At 34.8% G+C, this 25,266-nt stretch overlaps 1 protein-coding gene across 1 annotated transcript; it reads left to right on the top strand.

The window, feature by feature from the left end:
- Positions 1-19,605: 19,605 nt before the first annotated feature.
- On the top strand, positions 19,606-24,854 carry LOC133323480 (protein I'm not dead yet-like). The gene is made up of 10 exons (XM_061532403.1): positions 19,606-19,713; positions 21,738-21,886; positions 21,947-22,061; positions 22,125-22,303; positions 22,361-22,693; positions 22,757-22,851; positions 22,907-22,993; positions 24,288-24,481; positions 24,536-24,673; positions 24,735-24,854. Exons 1-10 carry the CDS (start codon positions 19,609-19,611, stop codon positions 24,852-24,854), a joined length of 1,515 nt encoding a protein of 504 aa, XP_061388387.1. The 5' UTR covers positions 19,606-19,608.
- Positions 24,855-25,266: the final 412 nt, after the last annotated feature.

The following is a 25,266-nucleotide window of genomic DNA, read 5'->3' as shown; positions in this document are numbered from 1 at the left end:
TATTACATAGAAGTCCTCATATGAGGCCTCCTATTATTTAAAATACCTCTTTTGAGGTCTCCTAATCTATAGAGGATATCCAATGATATCCCCTATACCAACGAAGTCCTTCTATGCGATCTGTTATACTCTAGAAGACCTCCTATGATATCTCCGATAGCAAGGAAGTTTTTCTATGAGGTCTGCTAAGAACTGGAAGACCTTTTATGAGGTCCCCTATCCCAAATATGAACTTCTATGAGGTCTGAAGTTTTTCTGTCAGGCCTGCTGTACTCTGGAAGACCTTCTATGTCATCTCCGATAAAAACGAAGTCATTTTATGAGGTCTGCTATGCTGTGGTTGACCTCCTATGATATCTCCGATACCAATGAAGTCCGTCTACGAGGCCTGCTATGCTCTGAAAGACCTCCTATGATATCTCCGATACCAACGAAGTTCTTCTATGAGGTCTGATATACTCTGGAAGACCTTCTGTCATGATTCCGGATACCAACGAAGTCCTTCTATGAGGTCTGCTATGCTCAGGAAGACCTCCTATTTCAATTTAAAAACATTTAAAGTGTAAACGTTGGAATTTTTTTCTAGTAAATAAAAAAAGCAAACTATGTTATCGCTTGATAAGGGCAATTGAACGGAACCGAACTCTCTCTTCCTTATCACTCCGCAATAAGGGGATTCACCTAGATTTTTGTGTGTGTGTGTTTGTGAGTGAGTGTACGTGAAAATTGAAAATTAACACAAATTATAAATAAAATACGTTTATGCCATATTTGGTACCGGCAAAAAATATAGAAATTTGAAAATAAAATTTACTTCATAGGAGGTCTATAGCAAAAAGAGACCTCATAGAAGGACTTTGTTGCAATAGGAGATCTCATAGGTGGTGTCTATAGGAAAACATACCTCATACAAAGCCTTCTTTGAAATAACAGATATCATAGAAGGTGTTCTATAGAAAGTGAGACCTCATAGGAGATCTAATATGAAGTCTATTTTATATATAATTAAAAAAAATGCCACACTTTTCTGATGGACGAAAAAATGGTTTTTATAATTTTTCTTCCTCTTCCTGCCTTTGATAATTTTAATTGTAATTTAATTACCAGACCCAGACCCTCGAGACAATAAAAAATAAAAAGTATTGCCGTCGAACGTGTTGGTTTTTATTAACACGTTTTGAACTGTATTATATACCCATTCAACATCCCTCCCCCCATCCTCCTTTGAAACGAGCCAGCCATTGACGTCCATAAAGGGGTTTATAGAACCCTCACACACCGGACGCTGAACAACAATAACAACAGCACACACATTAACATCACAATAGTAGTCTAGATATCGCGTCGAAGTCGTCATCGGTCGCCGTACCAGCCATCCGGATGGTACACACGCGCCGTTAAACGATATTGATCTGTTTGATACATAGCTCTATTGAAAGAGATACAGAGTGACAGACAGACAGGCACAGACACACAGACAAACATCTATAGTATTTTTTTAGGTTTTGCAAATATTTGTTGTTGTGTGTGTGTGTTTATTAGGGTTACCTCTACGAACCTTCAACTATGATAAGATGATAAATAAATAAAAAACAAGAACAAACTAAGAATCTGAGGCAAATAAATTGTTCTAGACCAGGCGAGACCTACCCCTTACTATGAAATAAAAGGAGGTCTTCGATAGGTTACTAGACCTCTTAATTAGGGTCTTCTTTGGGATAGGAGACTTTCAAGAAGGTCTACTTTAAGATATGAGACTTCGTAGGAGGCCTTCTATAGATAGAAGACTTCATAGAAGAACTTCGTTGGTATCGGAGATCGCATAGAAGGACTTCTAGAGCATAGCAGATCTCATAGAAGGACTTCGTTTGTACCGAAGATATCCTAGGAGGTCTCCCAGAACATAGTAGATCTCATAGCATAACTTCGTTGGCATCGGAGATGTCATACAAGATCTTCCAGGGCATAGCAGACCTCATAAAAGGAATTCGTTGGTATCCGGTGTTGCCATAGGTGGTCTTCCAGAGCATAACAGACCTCATAGAGGGTCTTATTTGGTATCGGAGGTCTTCCAAAGCATTGTAGACCTCATAGAGGGACTTCGTTGGTATCGGATATATCATACGAGATCTTCCTGGGCATGGCAGACCTCATAAAAGCAGATCTCCCAAATCGTAGTAGACCTCATAGAGGGACTTCGTTGGTATCGGATATATCATATGAGATCCTCCAGAGCATAGAGACCTCATAGAAGGTCTTATTTGGTAACGGAGATATTACAGGAGGTCTTCCAGAGCATAGCAGACCTCATAGAAGAACTTCGTTGGCATCGGAGATATCATAGGAGGTTTTCCACATCATAGCAGACCTCATAGAAGGTCTTATTCGGTATCGGAGATATTACAGGAGATCTTCCAGAGCATAACAGACCTCGTAGAAGGACCTTGTTTGTATCGGAGATATCATAGGAGGTCTTCCTGATAATAGCAGACTTCATAGAGGGATATATCATAGAAGGTCTTCCAGAGCATAACAGACCACGTAGAATGACTTCGTTGGTATTCGGAAACATCATAGGTCTTCCAGAGCATGGCAGACCTCATTGAAGAATTTCGTTGGTATCCGGAGATGCCATAGAAGGCCTTCCAGAGCATAGCAGACCTCATAGAAGGCCTTCGTTGATATTGGAGATATCATATGAGGTCTTCCAAAGCAAATCAGTCCTCATAGAAGGACTTCGTTGGTATCGAAGATGACATAGAAGGTTTTCTTTATTTTATTTATTTATATTTTAACGGAGGTCTTCTATAGATAGGAGACCTCCTAGGAGGACATCGTTGGTGTCGAAGATGTCACAGGAGGTCTTCCAGAGCATAGCAGACCTCATAGGAGGACTCGGAGAGGCCTTCCACAGTACATCAAACCTCATCTTTTGGATAGGAGACCTCATAAAAGGTCTTCCTGAGCTTAGCAGGCCTCATAGAAGGACTCCGTTGGTAGCGGAGATGTCATAAAAGGTCTTCCAGAGCTTAGTATACCTTATAGAAGGACCTCATTGATATCGGAAATGTCATAGGAGGTCTTCTATAGATTAGAAGACCTCATAGGAGGTCTTATATATAATAGGAGGCCTCATAAGAGACCTCACATGAGTATTAGAAGGCCTCATAGGAGGTCTTGTATATAATAGGAGGCCTCATAAGAGACCTCACACGAGTATTTCTTTATTATAGGAGGCCCCATAAGAGGTCCTCTATAGAATAGGAGGCCTCATTGGAGATCTCAAAGAAGATTTTCTATTTTGATGAAAATCTCATATGAGATCTCTAATATTATAGGGGCCTTATATGAGATCTTCAGAAAAAATACAAGACCTATTATTATGTGCACAATAGAATATGAGCCCTCATAGGAAATCTTCTTTGATATATAAAAGGTCTCATATGCGGTTTTCTATTCTATTAAAGACCTCAAGATCTTATAGGAATCCTTCAATGAAATATGAGACCTCTTCTGAGGCCTTCAATAAAATAGAAGACACATGAGAGTCCGCACAGTTCATATGTCTCCCATAGAAAATTGTTCATATACTTCAGGGGCTTAAAATATTTTTGTACAAAATTTTTCATAGGTCCGGTTCTTAAAGTCCTTTAATTTTTCTCGATAGTCTCGTTGCTTTCTTAAACCTTAATATAATTGTGGTATATTGCTGCTGCGTATGAGTATTGACGATACGTATACGCTCCATATTACTGAAAATAAGAACTTTGCTGCGTATGAGTATTGATGGCACGTATACGCTCCCTTAGCCCATAAGGCGTAGATTTTTTAAATAATTTTTTTTTGGAGTAGCCCACAAGGCTTAGAATTTTTAAAATAATTTTTTTCGGGATGCCCAAAGGCGTAGTTTTTTAAAATAATTTTTTTTGGAGTAGCCCACAAGGCGTAGATTTTTAAAATAATTTTTTGGGGTCGAATTTGTTAAGTTATGAAAACAAAAGAGAGGGACATTGCGGCGTATGAGTAGTGTTAATAGTTATACGCTTTATGCTCCATGAGGTTAAGAAATTTGTGGGTTAAAGCAATAAAAAGACCTGACATGAGATCATTAATATATGATAGACCCCACAGGACGTTTTATAGAAAATAGGAGATCTCATATGTGGTCTTCTATGTAATATGATGCCTTAACGAAGTTCATTTTATAGGTTTTCTAGGAATCTATAAAAATGTTTGCCCTCTTTCCCCTTAAGATTTATCTTCAAAATACAAATTTCGGTTCGGACAATTACCTTTTTTCTGCATTCAAAATTTTATCCGGCGGTTCGATATTCTTGCCGAATAACGAAATATAAAATACCATGATGATGATGTCGGTGGTGGTGGTGGTGTTGATGAAATTCTCGATTGATTGCTGCTATCTTTGGAGGTGTTATCGGGTTTTTTGTTGGGCCAATGAAGATCTCTAGATGGTGTCGGAATTTTTGATATCGTTGTATGGTATCACTTTTTGTTTTTGTTAGTAGCGATGGAACCGGTAATAAGATCTCCGATATATTGAAATTAGGTTGACTAGTCAAACGAAGTCAAACAAACATAGACATAGACAATAGTTGTGGTGTCTGTTGAATATTTGCAGCACTACCACAGATACAGGAGGTATGTTCGGTATTTGGTTTAATAATTTTTTTCCGTTTGTTATTTTTTTCTTCTTTTTTGTTTTGCTAATTTTAGATTGAAGTTTTTTTGCTGATAAGTTTTTTTTTTTTCGAAGGCAGGTGTAGGTCGACTTCGTCTTCTATCTTTAGCTCTCTCTCTCTTTCTCACTCTCTTTTTTTCTAGGCAATTGACAAAATGCCGATGATGTTGTTCTTCTTCTTAGTTTCCTCCCCTTCCGCTACTTCTTTGCTGGGTGTCTCTGATAATGAATCGGGTCTTCTGTTTAGATTTTTCCGTCTTTTTTTTTGATTCGATTTTTTTCGATGTTAACTTTTCAACACTTTAATTATCTGTAGTTGTTATTATTGTTGTTTTTTCTTTGTTACTATTTTCTTCACTTTGTTTGTTTATTTCGCATTTCATTTTGGATTGATTATTTTTAACTACTTATTCATAATTGCTGTCGAAGCGATGCGGGAAAAAAATAATCAATTTCAAATTTTTTGTTAACAATTTTGGAGTTTTGTTGTTGTTGTTGTTGTGATTTTGACCATGTCTCTGCCACCACAGCTGTTGTTGTATTTTTTTGTTTATGCTCACAAAAATAACAATAAACCACAATTATGCATGTAATTATGTCAATATACACTAGGGTAGAAAATAATAGCAGACCTCATAGAGGGTCTTATTTGGTATCAGATATATTACAAGAGATCTTCCAGGTATCGGAGATATCATAGGAGGTCCTCTAGAATATAGCAGACCTCAGAGAAGATCTTCGTAGGTATCGGAGATATCATAGAAGGTCTACTAGAGCATATCTGACCTCATAGAAGGACTTCGTTGGTATCGGAGCTGTTATAGAAGGCCTTCCAGAGGATAACAGACCTCATAGATGGACTTCGTAGGTATCGCAGATATCATAGAAGGTCTACCAAAGCATAACAGACCTCATAGAAGGACTTCGATGGTATTCGGAGGCATCATAGTAGGTCTTCCAGAGCATAGCAGACCACATAGGAGGACTTCGTTGGTATCGAAGATGCCCTAGGAGGACTTCCAGAGCATTGCAGACCTCATAGAAGGACTTCGTTGGTATCAGAGATCGGTTAGGAGGTCTTCCAGAGCATAGCATGCCTCATAGACGGACTTCGTTGGTATCCGGAGATGTCATAGGATGTCGTCCAGAACATTGAAGACCGCGTTGAAGGACTTCGTTGGTATCGTATATGTCATAGAAGGTCTTCCAGAGCATAGTATACCTCTTAGAAGAACGTCGTTGGTGTCAGAGTTATCATAGGAGGTCTTCTAGAGCATAACAGATCTCATAGAAAAATTTTGTTGGTATCGAAGATTAAGTAGGAGGTCTTCTAGAGCATAGCAGAGCTCATAGAGGGTCTTATTTGGTATCGGATATATCATAGGAGGTCCTCTAGAATATAGCACACCTCATAGAAGAACTTCGTAGGTATCGGAGATATCAAAGAAGGCCTTCCACACCATAACAGACCTCATAGAAGGACTTCGTTGGTATCCAAAGATGTCACAGAAGGTCTTCCAGAGCATAACAGACCTCGTTGAAGGACTTCGTTGGTATCGGAGCCGTTATAGCAGGCCTTACAGAGCATAGCCGACCTCTTGAAGCTATCGGAGATATTATAGAAGGTCTTCCAGTGCATAGCAAACCTCATAAAAGAACATCGTTGGCATAGGACATGTCAAGGAAGGTCTTCTTTGGGAAAGGATATTTCAAAGGAGGTCTGCCATTACAGACCTCATAGAAGAACATCGTTGGTATCGGATAGGTCTTCCAGAGCATAAAAGACCTCATAGAAGTTCATATTTGGGATAGGAGACCTCATAAAAGGTCTTGCAGAGCTAAGAAGACCTTATAGAAAAACATCGGTTGGTATCGGAGCATAGTAGATCTTATAGAAGGGCTTCGTTGGTATCGTAGATATCATTGGAGGTCCTCTATAGATTAGGAGGCCTCATAAAAAGTCGTCTATAGAATAGGAGGGCTCATGGGACTTATTCTATAGAATGGGGGACCTCATAAAATATCTTTTCTATAATAGGTGACCTTATAAGAGATTTTCCATAAAATCGGAGACCTCAAAAGATGTCTTATACGATAGAGAAGGCATAAAAAAACTGTCTACAAGATAGGACAACTCATAGGAGGTCTTCTATACAAATGTTATAGGAGAGCTCATAAGAGGCCTTTATAAAATATGAGACCTCATAGGAGGTCTAAAAATGCCATGCTATTTTATTGACCACAAATGTTCTCACTCTTATATTGAATGTTAATTTTTTTTGTTTTTGGTAATTTTTTGTTTTGCCCACTCACGTATGGCCAACAAATTGGCCAAAAACAAGAACAACATCGAAAAAATAAACAGTTCACCATGTACTTAGTATTCAATTACAAATTTTGATTGTTTACAACCACACACCACTAATACACACATACATAGTCTTACGCACAACAATTTAAATCACGAGCTGTGAAGAGAGAGGGAGAGAGTGAGCGAGCACGCAAGCGCACAATTGTTTTTATTTTTTCGATACAAAATTATCAAGTGACGTACGTCACTACCGACAGTCACTTGACTGTGTGAATGAGTGAAGGAAGGAAAGTTGAGTTGAGAAATGTAGATGAATGTGGTTAGAAGGGGTGGTGGGAGGGGAAGGAGCGGAATGCGTGGAACTTTTTTTGGACTGCGTAGATAGTGAAAATCAAATTTGTTAGGTCATTGGAGGTTTTGATCTTGATATGAAATTATTTAACAATTTATTTAACGGAATAAAATCAAACAATTTGGAGTTTTTTTTAGGTTTTTAATGATTTTTTCTGGAGTATAACAGTTTGTAGTAGGTTTGAGTATGAGGAAAACATATTATAATTACTATTATATGAAATATTATATGAAATTTAATTTTCGACATTTTTTAGAGAGTATAACAGTTTGTATAACAGTTTCGATAACTGTTATACATTGCTAAATGACGAAATTTGAATATACACTGATCGAAATACATATTTTGAAGCATTTTTTGCTGTATAACAGTTAGTATAACAGTTTTCAAAACTGTTATACAAAGCGAAACATGACAAAAGTTAGCTATAAGAAAAAATCTATGACATTCAATGTTCGAAATGCACTTTTAAAGACAGTTAGTATAACAGTTTTTATAACTGTTATACAAAGCGAAAATTACACAAAAATGGCTAAATGAAGATAACAGTTTTTATACATGTTATACAAGGAGAAAGTCGTTGAAAAGTTAATAATATGATAGACGATTTTCGAAATGCACGTTTCAGAGCATATTTTGCAGTATAACAGTTAGTATAACAATTTTCAAAACTGTTATACAAAGCGAAAAATAACAAAAATGGGTAAACTAAGATAATATGATAGCCAATGTTCGAAATGCACGTTTAAGTACGCATTTTGCTGTACAACAATTAGTATAACAGTTTTTGTAACTGTTATACAAAGCAAAAAATTACAAAATATGGCTAAATGAAGAGAATATGACATCCAATGTTCTAAATGAATTTTTGAAGCTTTTTTTGGTGTATAACAGTTAGTATAACAGTTTTTTATAATTGTTATACAAAGCAAAACACTATTAGAAATGGCTAAATGAAGAAAATATGATATCCAGTGTTCGAAACGTACGTTTTGGGGCAATTTTTCTGTATAACAGTTAGTATATAAGTTTTCAAAATTGTTATACCAATCAAATAATCGCTAAAAATACTTAAATGAAGATAATATATTAGCCCATGTTCGAAATGCATGTTTCAGGGCATTTTTTGTTGTATAACAGTTTATATGGCAGTTTTTATAACTGTTATACAAAGCAAAAAATTACAAAAAAAGGCTAAATGAAGATAATATGACATACAATGTTCGAAATGCACTTTTTGTGACATTTTTCTGTTGTATAACATTTAGTATAACAGTTTTTGTAACTGTTATACAAAGCGAAAAATTCCCAATTCAATCTCAGAAGCTTTAGGTAATAGTTATGAAGCGATTTTAAGGTGTATAAGAGTTTTTAAAACTGTTATACATTCAGAATTACACATTTTCGTGAATTTTACACTATTTTTATTAATCTGGTAACATGTTCAATATATTTTAGCCATAAAGAAGATATTTTTTTTTAAATTTTAATAAAAAATTTGCAAATTTTCTAAAATTTGTCCTTTTTTATTAATGAAGTATTTTTGTTATTACAATAATCAAATCCAAATATTTTGAAATTCTTCTCAAGCACCTACTACTACTTTGCCTATTGACATACTTTTCTGTTTGCAGCAAAAAACACATCTTTCATAATATTGCCAAAGCAGACCTCTTCTACCACTCTTCTTCTTCTACTTTGTTTCGTATCTCTTCTCGTCACTTTAAAACCCGCATGGCTTGCGTAGGTTTTTTTATTATAAATAAAAAATAACAACAACAATAAAAATTACAACAAATTGTTTGGTTTAATGACAGCTTAAAAGCGTCTAAATAGCAGCCAGTCGTGCCTGCTATTTCTTGCTGCGGCTGCTGCTGTTTTCAGCCACCGTTCATTTGCGGTGGCATTTCTTTTGAAGAGCAGCTGTGTGGTTTTTTTATTGGTGGTTACAGGCCTTACGACCAACGGTTTTTTTCTTCTTCAAAAGTTATTATTAATAAATCTTGGGGCTTTAAGAAATTATTTAATAACATACAAATTGAAAAAAAAAAATTGAAAATAAATTCCTACAAAATATACCCCTCTTTCGCTCTCTGTCGCTACTGCTAAGGGGAATATAAATGTTAGGTCTCTTATGAGGTCTCATATTTCATTTATTTTTTTAATTTTCAAATTCAAATTTTCTATATGTTTAACCCACTGTGTAGCAAAACTGGCTTTTAGTTTAAGCCACGAAGACCTTATGAGGCTACATAACTCATTAAAATGTCCTAATGATGCCATTTGTATTACTTCAAAAGGTCTCCTATTCCATCAAGATTTTTTTTCAAATTCACATTTTCAAAATTTTTACCCCACTGTGCATCAAAATTGGCTTTTAGTTTAAGCCACCAAAAACTAAATAAATAAAAGAAAACAACGACAATAAAATCATGATCTTAACGGCAAACGAATTGTCTACGAAGGGAAAAAACAAGATTTAAAACTATTTAAAAAAATAGCAACAACAACATAACAACAAATAGCATTAGTTGTTATTTTGTTGTTGTTTTTTTTATTTCATTGTATTTTATTTATTTTTTTTCTTTCTTAAATCAAGAATCTTGCCATTAAAATGACGTCAAGGTAATATAACTTTAGTTAGTATGTGAGGGAAAGGGAGAGAGAGAGAGATATACACAGTGGGAGTATAATGTGTGGAGAGAGATTACAGCAGTTTTATTCGTGTTGTTTTAGTTCACACGCAATAAAATGTAAACAAAACGATTTACGTTCGGGTTTTTTTTTATCACACACGCACACACACTGAGAGGGAGTGGAGATGGGAGTTGGTTGTTGTCAATGATAACTGCATAGTTAGACATGAGAGAGAGAGAGACATATTCGTGTAAAATTTCATTGAGTTAAGCACTGTTATGAGTTAACTAATGATGCCTATTGGAATCCAATTAGATTTACAGTTGTAATGTTTTTCATGTGTGGGAGAGGGAGGAAGGGAGAGAGAGTGGGAGTTATGTAGTTAGGGAGAGAGTGATGGGTTGAGTGTGTAATGGGTAGAGCGTGTGTTACGTAGACTGTGTGATGGGTTGACTGTGTAAGGGGTAGAGTGTGTGTGATGGGTAGACGGTGTGTTTCGTAGATGGTGCGTTGCGTAGAGTGCTAGTTGGGTAGACTGTGTGTTGCTTATAGCAGGCTCGGGCAGAAAATAACAAATTTGCTTTGCGTTGTCGATGTGTGTGCGTGTGTGTTATGGGTTTTCAGTTGTTTCAATTGAATGTGCATGAAAGTATGCTGTTATTTACTTTCGCGAGAGAGCAGGCGTGCGTTGTTTTGCCTAATGTGGGTGTAATGAGTGTTGGGTAGAGTGTGCGTTGCGTAGAGCGTGTGTTTGGTAGACTGTGTGTTGGGTAGACTGTGTGATAGTTGGAGAGTGCGTGTGTATGTTCTGTGTGTGGGAATTAATGCTGTGAACATCGATTAATAATGTGGTGATATTGTGATGTTTTTGGTGGGTTGTTTTGAGAGCAAATCAAAACAAACAACAATGAATGGTAGAATTTATCACAGCGTCGTGGCAGAGACAATTTAAAAGGCTGAGAGCCACTATTTGAAGGACTTTTTTATACACAATTTAAAAGGGAATTCACAGTATTTTATAGACGCTATAACTTTTTTGCGATTTTTAAAGATGTATATTTTTAATTTTATAAAAAAATTCAGGGAATTTTTTATTAATTTTTTTTTAATAAAAATTCACTGGCTTAGTAAAAAAATTTTGGCTTTTTTAAAGGGTCGGTGGATTTTGGTGATGTTTTTGGTGGCTTGTTTTGAGAGCAAATCAAAACAAAATAATACAACAATGAAAGGTAGAATTTATCACAGCGTCGTGGCAGAGACAATTTAAAAGTCAGAGAGTCACTTTTTAAAGGGATTCTTTGTACACAATATTAAAGGGAATTTAATGCACAGTAGTTTATGGGTGTTATTCATTTTTTTTTTGCGATTTTCAAAAGGTGTAATTCCCGATTTTTGTATATAAAATTTTTAGTTTAATAAAAAAATTCAGGGTTTTTTTTAATTAATTTTTTGGCGATTTTTAAGGGGATAATTGTGGATGAAATATTAATTATTTTTTTTTTACAAAAATTAGGGCATTTTTTTCCGCAAAATTCCAAATGCGTATTTATTAACTTTTTTCAAATAAAAAATTATTTTCACAATGGCTTAGCTCAAAAGAGGCGAATTTTAAAGGGTTAATTTCCGATTAATTATTAATTTTATTTTTTTTAACAAAATTACAGAAATATTTTTCTTCACAAAATTTGAGCATTTTTTTCTGTAAAAATTCCAAATACGTATTTTATTTAATTTGTGTTTTTTTAATAATTTTTTTTTCGCAATGGCTTTGTTAAAAAAAATCCGACGTCTTGGTTTCATTTTTCGCACGACTTTTGTTTGATTTCTTATCACTTGCTTTGTTGTATTTTTTTGCTTGTCGGATTTTTTATTTATTTTTTACCGAAGATAGCTGGCTGAATATGAGGGGGAAACAATCAATATTTTTTTTCAATTCTTTTTTTTATAATTCAAATTTTTTTAAAACAAGAAATCAACAAAATTTTTTTAAATAAATTTTAATAACCCATGCTCTGTCTGGGTTTTTTTTTCTCACATAATATTTTTTTTAATATTTTTTGTGTCACTAAAACACACATACACACACTCCACAGAGAAGCAAGAAAAAAATTATAACAATTTTTTTTATGGTTATTACCCAAAAAACAACAACAAAAAAATAATGATAATGAAATTCGTTGTTGTTGTTGGCTGCTGCTATTTTCAAAAATATTGCACGTTGGTTGTTACTGGTTTTTTGTTGTTTTATTTTTATTCCTATTTTTTGTCGCCAATATTATGTTGTTGTTTTATTTAATTTTTGTTGCTGCATTTATTTGTTTTTTTTTGTTGCTCTACCGAAACGTAACCCACGAATCGCACGGCGTTACGTTAAAAAAAGCGTGCGCTCACTATAACCGTTTTACTGAGAATTTGCACGTCTACTAACTATGCTCGACGGCGACAGAGATTCATTTCAGAGTTGGAGGTCTCAGAGCTAAACAAAAAAATAATAACCGACGATCGTCGTCTCTCATAACACACAAACATACATACATCAACGCAAAAAGTTGTTTGTCTAGCTGGGCTCAGTTGGTCGGTTGGCATTCATCAGTCAGACGGTTGCTTTGTGGGTTTTTGATGTTATTGTTGTTTTGCTCCACACAGCTGTTGATTTTGTTTTGGGTGAGTTTTAGGCTCTCCACCGCTAGCATCCATTATAGAGATGGAAGTTTGGAAAAAGGTACGATTTTTTGGTACCATTTGAAATTGAGTCTTCATTTGGGGTCTTATAAAATGCGGGATTTCTAATGAGGTCTTATATTGTATATAAGACCTCTAATAAGGTCTTATATGAAATATAAGACCTCTAATGAGGTCTTAAAGAAATTATAAGACGTCTAATGAGGTCTAATACAAAGTACTAGACCTCTTATGAAGTTGTATACCTAGTATTAGATCTCTATTGAGGTCTTATACGCAGTACTACACCATTTGTAAGGTCTTATACACAGAATTATACATCTTATGAGGTCTTATACAAAGTATTAGACCTCTTTCAAGGTCTTATACACAGTTTTAAACTTCTTGTGAGGTCTTATACGCAGTATTGGACCTCTTACGAGGTCTTATACATAATATTATAATACAAATGACATCTTATACAAAGTATTAAACCTCTTATGATGTCTTATACAAAGTATTAGACTTCTTATGAGTTCTTATACGCAGTATTATAGACCTCTTCTGAGCTATTTTACACAGTATTAGACCTTTTATAAAGTCTATACTCAGTATTAGATCTCTTAATAGTTCTTATACACAGTATGAGACCTCTTATGAGTTCTTATACACAGTATTATACCTCTTATGAGGTTTCATACACAGTATTAGACCTCTTATGAGGTATTATACACAGTATTAGACGTTTTATGAAGTCTTATACAAAGTATTAGACCTCTTATGAGGTTTTTTACTCAGTACTACACCTTGTGTAAGGTCTTATGCACAGTATTAGACTTCTTATGAGGTCTTATACAAAGTATTAGACCTCTTATACACAGTATTAGACCCGTTATGAGGTCTTATACACAGGACTAAACCTATTGAAAGGTATTATACAAAGTATTAGACTTCTTACAGAGTTTTATATATCGCCTTATACATCTAATAACATCTTATACACCGTATTAGACCTCTTATAAGGTCTTATACAAATTAATATTTCCTTATAAGGTCTTATACGCAGTAGTAGACCTATTACTGCGTTCTTATACGCAGTATTAGACCTATTATGAGGTCTTATACGCAGTATTAGACCTATTATGAGATCTTATACAAAGTATTAGACCTCTTAAGAGGTATTATACACAGTATTCGACCCCTAATGAGGTCTTATACAAAAAATTAAGCCTCTTCTAAGATCTAATACAATATTAGACCTCTAATATTAGACATAAATGAAGTCTTATATAACATATTAGACCTCATGTGAGATCTTATATTAAATCTGAGACCTCAAAAGAAGTCGTATACAAGAAACAATGCCTTTTATATAATATATTATACCTTTTATGAGGTCTTATATTCAATCTGAGACCTCCTATGAGGTCTTATATTCAATATGAGACCTTCTATGAGGTCTTATATAGAATATGAAACCTCCTAAAATGCCTTATATTCAATATTAAACCTAGAATGAGGCCTTATACAAATTATAAGAACTTTTATGAGGTCTTATATAAATTATAAGACCTTTTCTGAGATCTTATATAAATTATAAGACCTTTTCCGAGGACTTATATAAATTATAAAACCTTTTCTGAGGTCTTATGTAACATGTGAGACCTCAAAAGAAGTCTTATACAAGATATAAAACCTCAAATGCGATTTTATATTTAATATGAGACCTCTCTGAGGTCTTATATAATATGTGAGACCTCATATACCTTCTTATATAAAATAAAATACCTCATTTGGGGTCTTATATATAATAAGACGCCTTATAGGAGGTGTTCTAAAAATCTGAGACCTCAACAAATGTCTTATACAAGATATAAGATCTCAAAAGAGGAGTTATACAAGACTTATTGGAAGTCTTATACAAAATATAAGACTTATTGGAAGTCTTATACAAAATATAAGACTTCTAGGAAGTCTTATACAAAATATAAGACTTCTAGGAAGTCTTATACAAAATATAAGACTTATAGGAAGTCTTATACAAGATCTTAGAGTTCATAGGAAGTCTTATACAAGATATAAGACCTCATAGGAATTCTTATACAAGATATAAGACCTCATAGGATTTCTTATACAAGATATAAGACATAGTAGGAAGTCTTATACAAGATCTAAGACATAGTACGAAGTCTTATACAAGATATAAGACATAGTAAGAAGTCTTATACAAAATATAAGACATAGTAGGAAATCTAATACAAAATATAAGACCTCATAGTAAGTCTTATACAAGATCTAAGAGCTGAAGAAAACTCTTCTACATGATATAAGACATAATAGGAAGTCTTATACTGGACATAAAACCTCATATGAGATTTTATATGTTGTATAAAATCTCATATGAGGTGCTATCAAAAATATAATACCTCGTTTGAGGTCTTATATATCATCGGATGACTTATCCAACATACTAAACTTCTTATAAGACCTCTTATAACGACTTATATAAAATATCAGACTTATATCAGGTCTTATATTGCATTAAAGAGGTCTTCTTATTCCTAAGACATCTCATATGATGTAATTAATTCGATATGAAACATTTTATCAGGTCTTATATTCTGCAGCTTACTCTTCTTCTGAGTCAATTCTGTTCCTATACTTCATATCCACAAGTGTACCTAAAATAGTACCACAACCGAAAGCCTCCCATCTCTGAACAATAATCATTCAGCTCTCTTATCAGCAAACGACCTTATACTAAATTCGCACTCTCTCTCGCTCACTCTACCTCTTGCTCTTCTCATTCCAATACGAAGTGAGATGAGAAGTGAAAACAAAAACAAATGCCATATTTGTTTATAACTTCGTATCGCCAAACAAGAAAAAAAACGAAGTCATAAGAGATATACGATGGGAAAAAATTGGCAATCTATCACTCTCATTATTACCGCACACACAGAGAAACACACATCATTGTCGGTCGGCTAGCACTTGTCGAATTTCCTAGAAGCCGTCGAATGGTCGTAGTAACCATTGAGACGCCAACAGTTCAGCGAAGCATTCGAAACGACATTGCATTCGACAATTTATTGCCAGCCAACCATCCAGCCAAGCAAAGCCGAGCTAACAACCCACCATATCGAGGTATTTCATACCTCAATGAACGTCCAACCCACCGATCACCATCCACGAATTGCTGCTTTTGGCCATGTGAATTTTCGAGCAGCACCACCATTGACGACATCGCCGCCAAACAAACCGAACAGAAAAAATTGAAGAAAAGACAACTACGCAACTATTTTTTTTCTGCGGATGGTGATGGCTCTTAACTTTCCGTAGGTGTTGTGGGAACCAATCAATTGTTGGTAGGTTGTACACACACACACATACATACACCTCTGCAATAAAAAGTGAAAAAGAAATAATAACACTCGTACGTAATTAGACGACCGAGACTCCGACTTCGATACCGACACCGAAGACGACGACGATTTGCAATTATTTTATTGATTGATATTTTTAGAAGCGAGATTTGTTTGTGGCAACTTGATTTCAGAGAAAGAGAGAGTTACCGAGGGAGAGAGTGTGGAAAAGAGAGAGAGAGATTGCAGAAGAGAGAGTTTGTATGTACGTAAATGCGTGTGAACCGCAGGAGTTGTATGTGTTAAATATACTACAATGAAAAAAACCGACGATATACACGTGTTCGTTACATGAATGAAATAGACGGAACTTATTGGCTATTGCTTCGGAATGGATATGGTGCGATATTTAAAAAAAAAAAAAATAATTACAGCTTCTGACAATTAATTTTTGTTCTCAATAAAAAAGTCTGGCATGCTGAGTCACGGAAATACCGATTGATCGACCTGAGATCTTATATAAAATATAACACCCCATATGAGGATTTTTATACCGTATGAGAGGTCTTATACAACATTTGATACTTTTTATGAGGCCTTATACAACATATGTACCCCATATGAGGTCTTATACAATATATGAGACCTCATATGAGGTCTTATATGACATATGAGACTGTTCTACGGTCTTATACAAATTATGAGAGGTCTTGTACTACATATAAGACCCTTTATGAGGTCTTATACTACATATAAGACCCCTTATGAGGTCTTATACTACATATAAGACCCCTTATGAGGTCTTATACTACATATAAGACCCCTTATAAGGTCTTATACTACATATAAGACCCCTTATGAGGTCTCATAGTACATATAAGACCTCTTATGAGGTCTTATACTACATATAAGACCCCTTATGAGGACTCATACTATATAAAAGACCCCTTATGAGGTGTTCTACTACATATAAGATCCCTTATGAGGTCTTATACTACATATAAGACCCCTTATGAGGTCTTATACGACATGTAAGACCCCTTATGAGGTCTTATATAACATATTAGATCTAATATGAGGTCTTATAAACCATATGGGACCTCATAAGAGGTCATATACAAGATATTAGACCTCATATGAGGTATTATACAAGATATAAGACCTCATTTGAGGTATTATACCAGATATTAGATCTCATGTGAGGTCTTATGCAACACATTATACCTATATAGAATTGGGATGTTGACTTATACAAACTATGAGACCTCGTATGCGATAAGAGACCTTATATAATGTCTTATACAATATATGATACCTCGTTTAAGATATTATATAAGATATGAAACCTCATATGACGTCTTATACAGCATATGCGACCCACTATGAGGTCTTATATAGCATATAAGACCCCTTATGAGGTTTTATACAACATATGAAACATAGTTCGAGGTCTTATACAACATATGAGACCTCATATTAGGTCTTCGTTTCACCTTCAAGAGAAGTCCTACGGATTTATTTATTTTCAAAAAAATGATATCCCGAACCTAATTTTTTATTTACAGCAAAATTCGATCCTCAGGACCCGTGGATTCTTTTCTTTGCCATGAAACGATCCTCAAGACCTATTTTTTCTGTAAGAAAACGATTCTCAGGGCAGATATTTAAGTTCATATCTGAGAATATTTTTCGATGATCAAATCGATACTAAGGACCTGAGACGAATCACAGGTGCGGATGAGTTTCCAATAAAGATCCTTAGCTGAGCTTGGGGATTAATTTCTATAGCAACAATTTTATTCTCAGAATTCGAAAGAAAATCTAGAGGAAAAATCGATCCTCAGAATGTGAACAATTTTCTCTTTATCCTCAGAAGGAAACATAAGCGATTGACAGGTTCGGATGAGGTTCTATTTGAAGAAAAATCCGATCCTATGAGCCTGAGAAATGTTGATTTAGGAAAAATCGATCCTTAGAACCGGAGGATTTTTCTAATGGAAATAATCGACTATCAGAACCTGAGAATTTTTCCATAGGAAATAATCGACCCATCGAGCATTGAGAAATTTTTTCTTTAGGAAATAATCGAAATAAATTTATCGATAATTATCAGTAAATCGATAATTATTATAAATTTCGATAACAGAATTTATCGATAATCGATCGAAATTGGTATGAAATTTTCGATAACTGAATTTATCCATGGAAAATGCAATAAATTCGATAACAACCAATTATCAGTTTAATTCAAAAGTTATCGATTTAATAATTTCGATAACCGAATATATAGATAGTTTCGATATTTTTCCAGAAAAAATATTGAATTTCCTTTAGAAAGTAATTCAATTACTTGTAATATTAATTTCGATAACAGAATTATCGATTACACATATATTAATTTCGATAATCTGACTTATCGATAATTATCGAAAACCATTTTTATTTTTTAAAATTAAATAATCGATTTTATAATTTCAATAACTAAATGCATAGATAGTGCATAGATAATTATCGATTAAATAATTTCGATAACTGATAATTTTTATGTAATTTTCTTAAAAAAATTCTACTTATCGATATCAATTTGTTATTTTTTCAAAACATAAATCCATTCTTTTTCTTAACTCACCTCTTTTGTATATTATCCGTCTGATCGCGATACAAATTCGGACTGCTGCCATGCCGCTGATGTTTGTACGACGCTAAAGCTATCTGTGAGGCTAATTTTGAGGCTGTCACCAGATCTTCACGACTTTTGCTTAGACTCTGCATATTCGCTGAAGTGGTGCGACGTTGCTTCCGCAGATGGTGATGAAAAATAAATGACGACGTCGACGAAAATCATCAAACCTAAGATGGGTTCATTTAATGGAAAAAAATGGCGTGGTACTTAGGTTAGGTTTCGTCGCATCTTGGGTTAGTATGTTGGCGGAACCTTTTTCAGAATCGTATTAACTGGAAGAGAAAAGAGGAAAAGATAATTTAATAAAAATTATGGAATGGGGAAAATGAAAGATATAATAAAAAAATCCGTTATCGATATGTTCCGAAACATTTCTAAAATGTATCGAAATTTGATAAAATATCCAGATTTCGAAAATAATGAATTCGAGGAGGGACTACCAATCCATCCGCCTACATGTAAATTTTTTTAAAAGAAAATATACATATGTTATCGTAATTTATCGATATATTTCCCTTATCGAAGTATGTGAACCCTACTTCTTTAAAACTGTCCCCATTATTTTTTTCGATAGAATTTTTTGACATTTTTTGTTTTGGAATTTTTGAAATAATCTGCATTTTTTCTCCCCAAAATGTCGTAAGTATCAGTCAGTTCTATTCAGATCCCCAATAAAAATCATTCCCCTTTCTGCTTAGTGACATTGAAGTACCCTCGAAGAGTACCCTCGCTGGCAGATTCTGCAAATACCATTGGAAGGGTGTCCTTGCCGTGGTCATACCCTTGGCCTTTAGTCCCTTGCTGTTTTATTTCCCCGATAGAGCCGTAAGAAGGCAAAGGTGATTTTCTTTGCGGAATCTAGAATTATTGAATTATCGATTTTTTCAGGAATTCCGCTGCATGTTCCTAATATTGATCTGCTGCTTCTATTGGATCACAGAATGTATCCCGTTGTATGTAACGTCGCTGATGCCGATTTTCGCCCTGCCGGCAATGCAGATTTTGGTATGAATTTTCTTATAAAGGGGGAAAATTTGATTCCCCAGATCAAAAATCGATCCTGAGGTTCTAAGAACTTTTTTCGAATGGAAAAAATCGGAAATAATTCGATTTTCGAGGACTAATTTTTTTTCCTCAGGACCTAAGGAATTTTTTCTACAAGGAAAAAATTCTCGGGACCTGGTAGATCCTCAGGGCCTGACCATTTTATTTAAAGTGTCAGAATTTTTTCCTACAGGAACTGCAGATTTTTTTGCATAAAAAATAATTGATACTCTTAACCTTAGGATCCTCAAGACCTAAAGAATTTTATTCCATTGGAAAAAATCGATCCTCAGGAGGTCCAGAATTTTTTTTATATGAGAAAATCGAACCTCAGGACCAATTTATTCCATAGGAAAAAAAATCGATCCTCAGGAGGTCCAGAATTTTTTTTATATGAGAAAATCGAACCTCAGGACCAATTTATTCCATAGGAAAAAAATCGATACTAAGGACCTGAAAATTTTTCGATAGGAAAAAATATTCTCCGTACGTTTTTCAAAGGAAAAGGAGGGTCCTCAGACTGGAGATTTTTTTCTATAGGAAAACATCAATTATCAGGACTTGAAGGTCCTCAGAGCTTGAGGAGTTTTTTAATTTTCAGTAACTGATAATAGGGACTATTCGATTCTCAGGACCTGAGAATTGTTCTCATAGGATAAAAATGATTTTCATGATTTGAACGATCTTCAGGATGTTCAGGATCTGAGAACTAATTTTCTCCTAATAAACGAACTTCGTGACCTTAGGATCTTTTCTATTGAAAAAATCGATCCCCAGGACCTGAAGATATTTTCCTTAGGAAGATTGATTCTGAGGACCTGAGATTTTTTCATAAAAAATCAGTCCTCAGGACCTGAGAATTTTTTCTTCAGACCAGAGGATTTTATATCATACAATATCGGTCCTCAGGACCTCAGGATTTTTTCCATAAAAATCGGTCTTCAGGACCTAAATTTTTTCATTGAAGGAATTCAATCCTGGGTCTGAGGATCTTTTCCCATTGGGAAAAGTCGATACTCAGATTATTATTTTTAAGGTCATTAATATATCCTCTGGACGTCAGGATTTTTTATTAACAAAATCGATATTCATATTCCGAACATTTTTTTAAGAATCTGAATTTTTTTTCATTGGAAAATTTTGATCCTCAGAACCTGAGGTTTTTTTATTGGAAAATATTTATCCTCAGGACCTGAAGATTATTTTCCGATCAAAAATCGATCCTCAGGGCAGGAGAATTTTTTCCAGAAGAAAAATCGGACATCCTAAGGACCTGAGAATTTTCCTATATGAAAAGATCCATCTTTAGGACCTTCAGGATATTAGAAAAACTCCTCAAGACCTGAGAATCTTTTTTGAGGACCTAAGGATTTTTAATGTGGCAAATCGATAATCAGATTCTTTGAATTCTTAGACTGACGATTGGTCCCTAGGACCTCAGGATATTTTTAAGGGCCTGATTTCTCCTATATAAATAATAAAACAAATAGAACCTCAGGACCTGAAGATTTTTTCTTTGGAATAAATTGATCCTTAGGACCGGAGAATTTTTTCAAGAAGAAAATCGATCCTCAGTGCCTGAGCATATTTTACATAGGAATAAATTCATCCTCTGGACCTGCAGATTTTCTCGATAGAAGCACATCGATTCTCAGGACCTGAGAATTATTTTCATCGAAAAAGTCGATCCTCTAAATCTGATCATTATTTACTTAAGGGAAACATTTATCCCTTTTTTCCGATATAAAAAATCCATCCTCAGGTCCTAAGAATTTTCCTGTGGGAAAATTTGCTTCATAGGACCTAAGAATTGTTTTTCTATTCCAAAAATCCATCCTAAGGACCTGCGAATTTTTTTCCGATAGGAAAAACTAGAACCTCAGGATCGGAGAATTTTTCTTCTGTAGAAAAAAATTGATACTTCGGACCTAAGGATTTTACCCTGAGGATTTTTCTGAAGAAAAAAATCTCCATTTTTCTCATAGAGCTCTGAGAGGACCTGCCAAAATTATTTTAAGGACACTTTGGCCATGTTTTTGGGTAGTCTGATTGTGGCCTCGGCCATTGAGTATTGTAATCTGCACAAGAGGTTGGCATTGAAGACAATTCTGCTGGTGGGATGTAGTCCCAGGAGGTAAACCTGAACCTTACGAAAGTGTTCCCCTATCTCTTCTGATATAAAAATCCCTTTCAGATTGCACATTGGTCTGATTTGTGTCACCAGTTTTATATCGATGTGGATATCGAATTCCGCCACCACGGCCATGATGTGTCCGATTGTTAAGGCGGTGCTGCAGGAATTGGAGACGGTAAGGCGGGAGATCGATCACTTAAATCCGATTCAAGCAAAAATCTTTTTTTTCAAAATTTAGAATCAAGTCCTTGAAATTTGGATGCCCGAGGATAAAGAACCCCCGATAGAGGGCAAAAAACACCCCTCCCGTATTTCCATGGCGTTCTACTTTGGCATTGCTTATGCCTCGACAATAGGTGGCTGTGGCACACTGATCGGAACGGGTACGAATTTAACATTTAAAGGGCTATTTGAAGGGTGAGTATGGTTACGGAACCGTTGGATAACCTTTAATTATCCTCTTCTGATTTCCAGCCGATTTCCCGATGCAACGGATAAAATTGATTTTCCCCATTTCCTGGGCTGGGCCATGCCAATGGTGGTAGTGGATACGGTGCTATTATTTCTTAGTTTGCAAATAACCCACTTAGGCCTGGGGCGTCCTGATAGCCCCACAGCCCAAGAGGTATCACGTGGCGCCCAAGCAGCTGCCACAGTAAGGGCTGCCGTCATGGAAAAATATTCCGAATTGGGGCCAATGTCACGGCACGAATGTCAGGTGTTGTTTTGGTTTATGGCCATGATTGCTTTGCTGTTTACCCGTTCGCCGGGTTTTATGCCCGGTTGGGCGGATTTTTTCAATGCGGTGTAGGGTCGCCGTATTTTGGAAATATTTTTTAGGAGGATTTATTTTTGGTTTCTCTTTTGCAGGGAAATTAAAACCTCCGGTGCGGTTATGTTAACAGTAGTGGCCTTATTTTTGTTTCCCATGACCTGCTTCTATTGGGCCCATCTGAAACCGAAAGGTAGAAGATCCGGGTTTTTCAACAGAATTTAATTTAAAATAATTCCCCCTTTCAGGTCCCTATCCAACGCAACGGGAACGAGCCCTGTTAACCTGGGATTTTGTGCACAACCATGTACCCTGGGGCTTGGTGTTTCTACTGGGTAAGTTGTGGGTAACGGTTACCGGTTACTCAAATCGAACAATTCATGTTTCAAGAGATTATTTGAGGTTTCTTTAATATTTTTATAAACAAATTTTACGAAATTTATAATATAAACCGATTATTCGGTTTTTGTAACCGGTTATTCGGTTTTGGGAACCGGTTACCCGGTTCTTTATAGTCCATAATAATGCAGAGAAATATTTTTCATTGAGGCGTAGTAACCATTTTCTTAATAAATTGTTGAAAAATGTTTAAAAAAACCAATTATTCGGTTTTTTGGAACCGGTTACCCGGTTATTTAAAGTCGTTTATAAACAAAAATATCTGTTGTTGGAAAAAAAACGAGAAAAAATAAAAGTCGTCAAAAAATTAACTATTTGGAGTATTTAGAACCGGTTATCCGGGCTATTTAGAATCGGTTACCCGGTTATTTAATATTAGAACACTCGGTTATACAAATAAAAATGAATTATAAGTTGATAATGTAATAGCTAAAAAGAAATTGATAAAAATCTATTAGAAAATTTATGGTTACTTATTATTTCTGGAACCGGTTATCGATTATTTTTTGGGAATTTTTGGTATTTTATGAAAATAAAATATTTTTTTCTGACATTACTTTGAATAATAGAAAGAATTTTTTATCAAAATTAATATGTTTACTAAATATGTATTGAACCGGTTATCGATTACTTTTCGACAATTTCAATATTTTTGAGAAAAAATTGTATAAATAATACTACTCACACCTTAAATATAAGAATTATTGAAATATAATCCACATTGTATTACTTTTTACCAGAAAAAACCCAGTTATTTAGTATTGTGAACCGGGTAACCGTTATTTAATAATCGGTTTTAGACTCCAAAAAAATAATTTTTAGACGTAAAATCAAATAAAATAAATATTTTTTGCCAAAATCGATTCAAAATTCGGGTTTACTTAAATTTATTTGAACCGGTTATCGGTTACTTTTTGCCGAATTTCATATTTTAGGAAAATAAAGCATATATGTAATACCTAAAACTCTTGTAGAATATGCTCCATAATAAAAATCTCAATAAAATCGATTCTATATTACCTTGAATACCGATTACCAGATACCCATAACCAGGTATTTAGGTAAAAAACATTAAAACCCGTTAATAAAATTATCCGGAGAACAATTTAAGCCATAATAAGTCAATAAATATTTAATTTTGTGTGAAAAAAGTATGGTTACTCGTTACGGAACCGGTTATCAAAATTCCAAAAATATGAATATTCACAGATTTTCTTCTGCGATTTCCAGGTGGTGGCTTTGCCTTAGCGGATGCCAGTCAAGAAAGTGGTATGGCCAAGCTATTGGGTGAGGCAATGTCCGGTTTGGTATCCTGGCCGGATTTTGCCATACAAGTTGCGGCAGTTTCATCGGGTATTTTCCTAACCAATTTTAGTGCCAATGTTCCGATATGTAATATACTGATACCCATACTGCAGGAACTAGTAAGTATCATGAGGCTCTAAAGACCTATTTCAGATGTTCTAACTCTCCCCCAGGCCGTTGCGATAAAAATGAATCCGATTATGTTGGTATTTCCGGCGGGTATAGCCACCAGTATGGCATTCCACCTGCCCGTGGGTACCCCACCAAATGCCATTGTGGCCGGTTATGCTGGGATCAAAAGTAAATATATGGTATGAATGATGATTTTTTAAAACCATGGAAATAAATCCTTCATCCTCTCAAAACCCCTAGGCCGAAGCGGGTATTTTACCCACCATTTTTACCCTGCTAATGCTGCTCGTGAATGTCCAAACAATGCATTATCTAATCTATCCCTCAAGAGAATTTCCCATTTGGGCCAAGACATATTGAATTTTGTTTCAAAATTCATGGTTACATGGTTACTTGAAAAATTTTTGGAAACGGTTATCGGGTACTCGCATGATATTATAGAATAAAAAACAATATAACACAGAAATCATTTACAACAATTGGAATAAATAAACTTGCAACTACATCCGGTTTAGTCGTGTTTTTTTTTTGAACCGGTTAATCGGGTTTTTGTACCCGGTATTCGGTTTCAATTTATTCTTCTTGGATATTTAACAAAAAAAAACATTTTTTACTAACAGCTTTAAACAAATGATGGTTACTTGATATTTAAGGAACCGGTTACTGATTACTTTTAGGCAATTATTGTATTTTTTGGGAACAAAAGTATAAAGGAATCATTACAAGTTTCGGAAGATCAAATTTCTGTTAAAAAAATCGATTTTAAATTACT

This window comes from Musca vetustissima, unplaced genomic scaffold (assembly GCF_032173495.1).
Source record: "Musca vetustissima isolate MV318-11 ecotype Yass unplaced genomic scaffold, APGP_CSIRO_Mvet_v1 utg37134, whole genome shotgun sequence".
NCBI lineage: Eukaryota > Metazoa > Arthropoda > Insecta > Diptera > Muscidae > Musca > Musca vetustissima.
The sequence above is the reverse complement of the archived record's forward strand: the minus strand, read 5'-3'. Positions and strand labels throughout refer to the sequence as shown.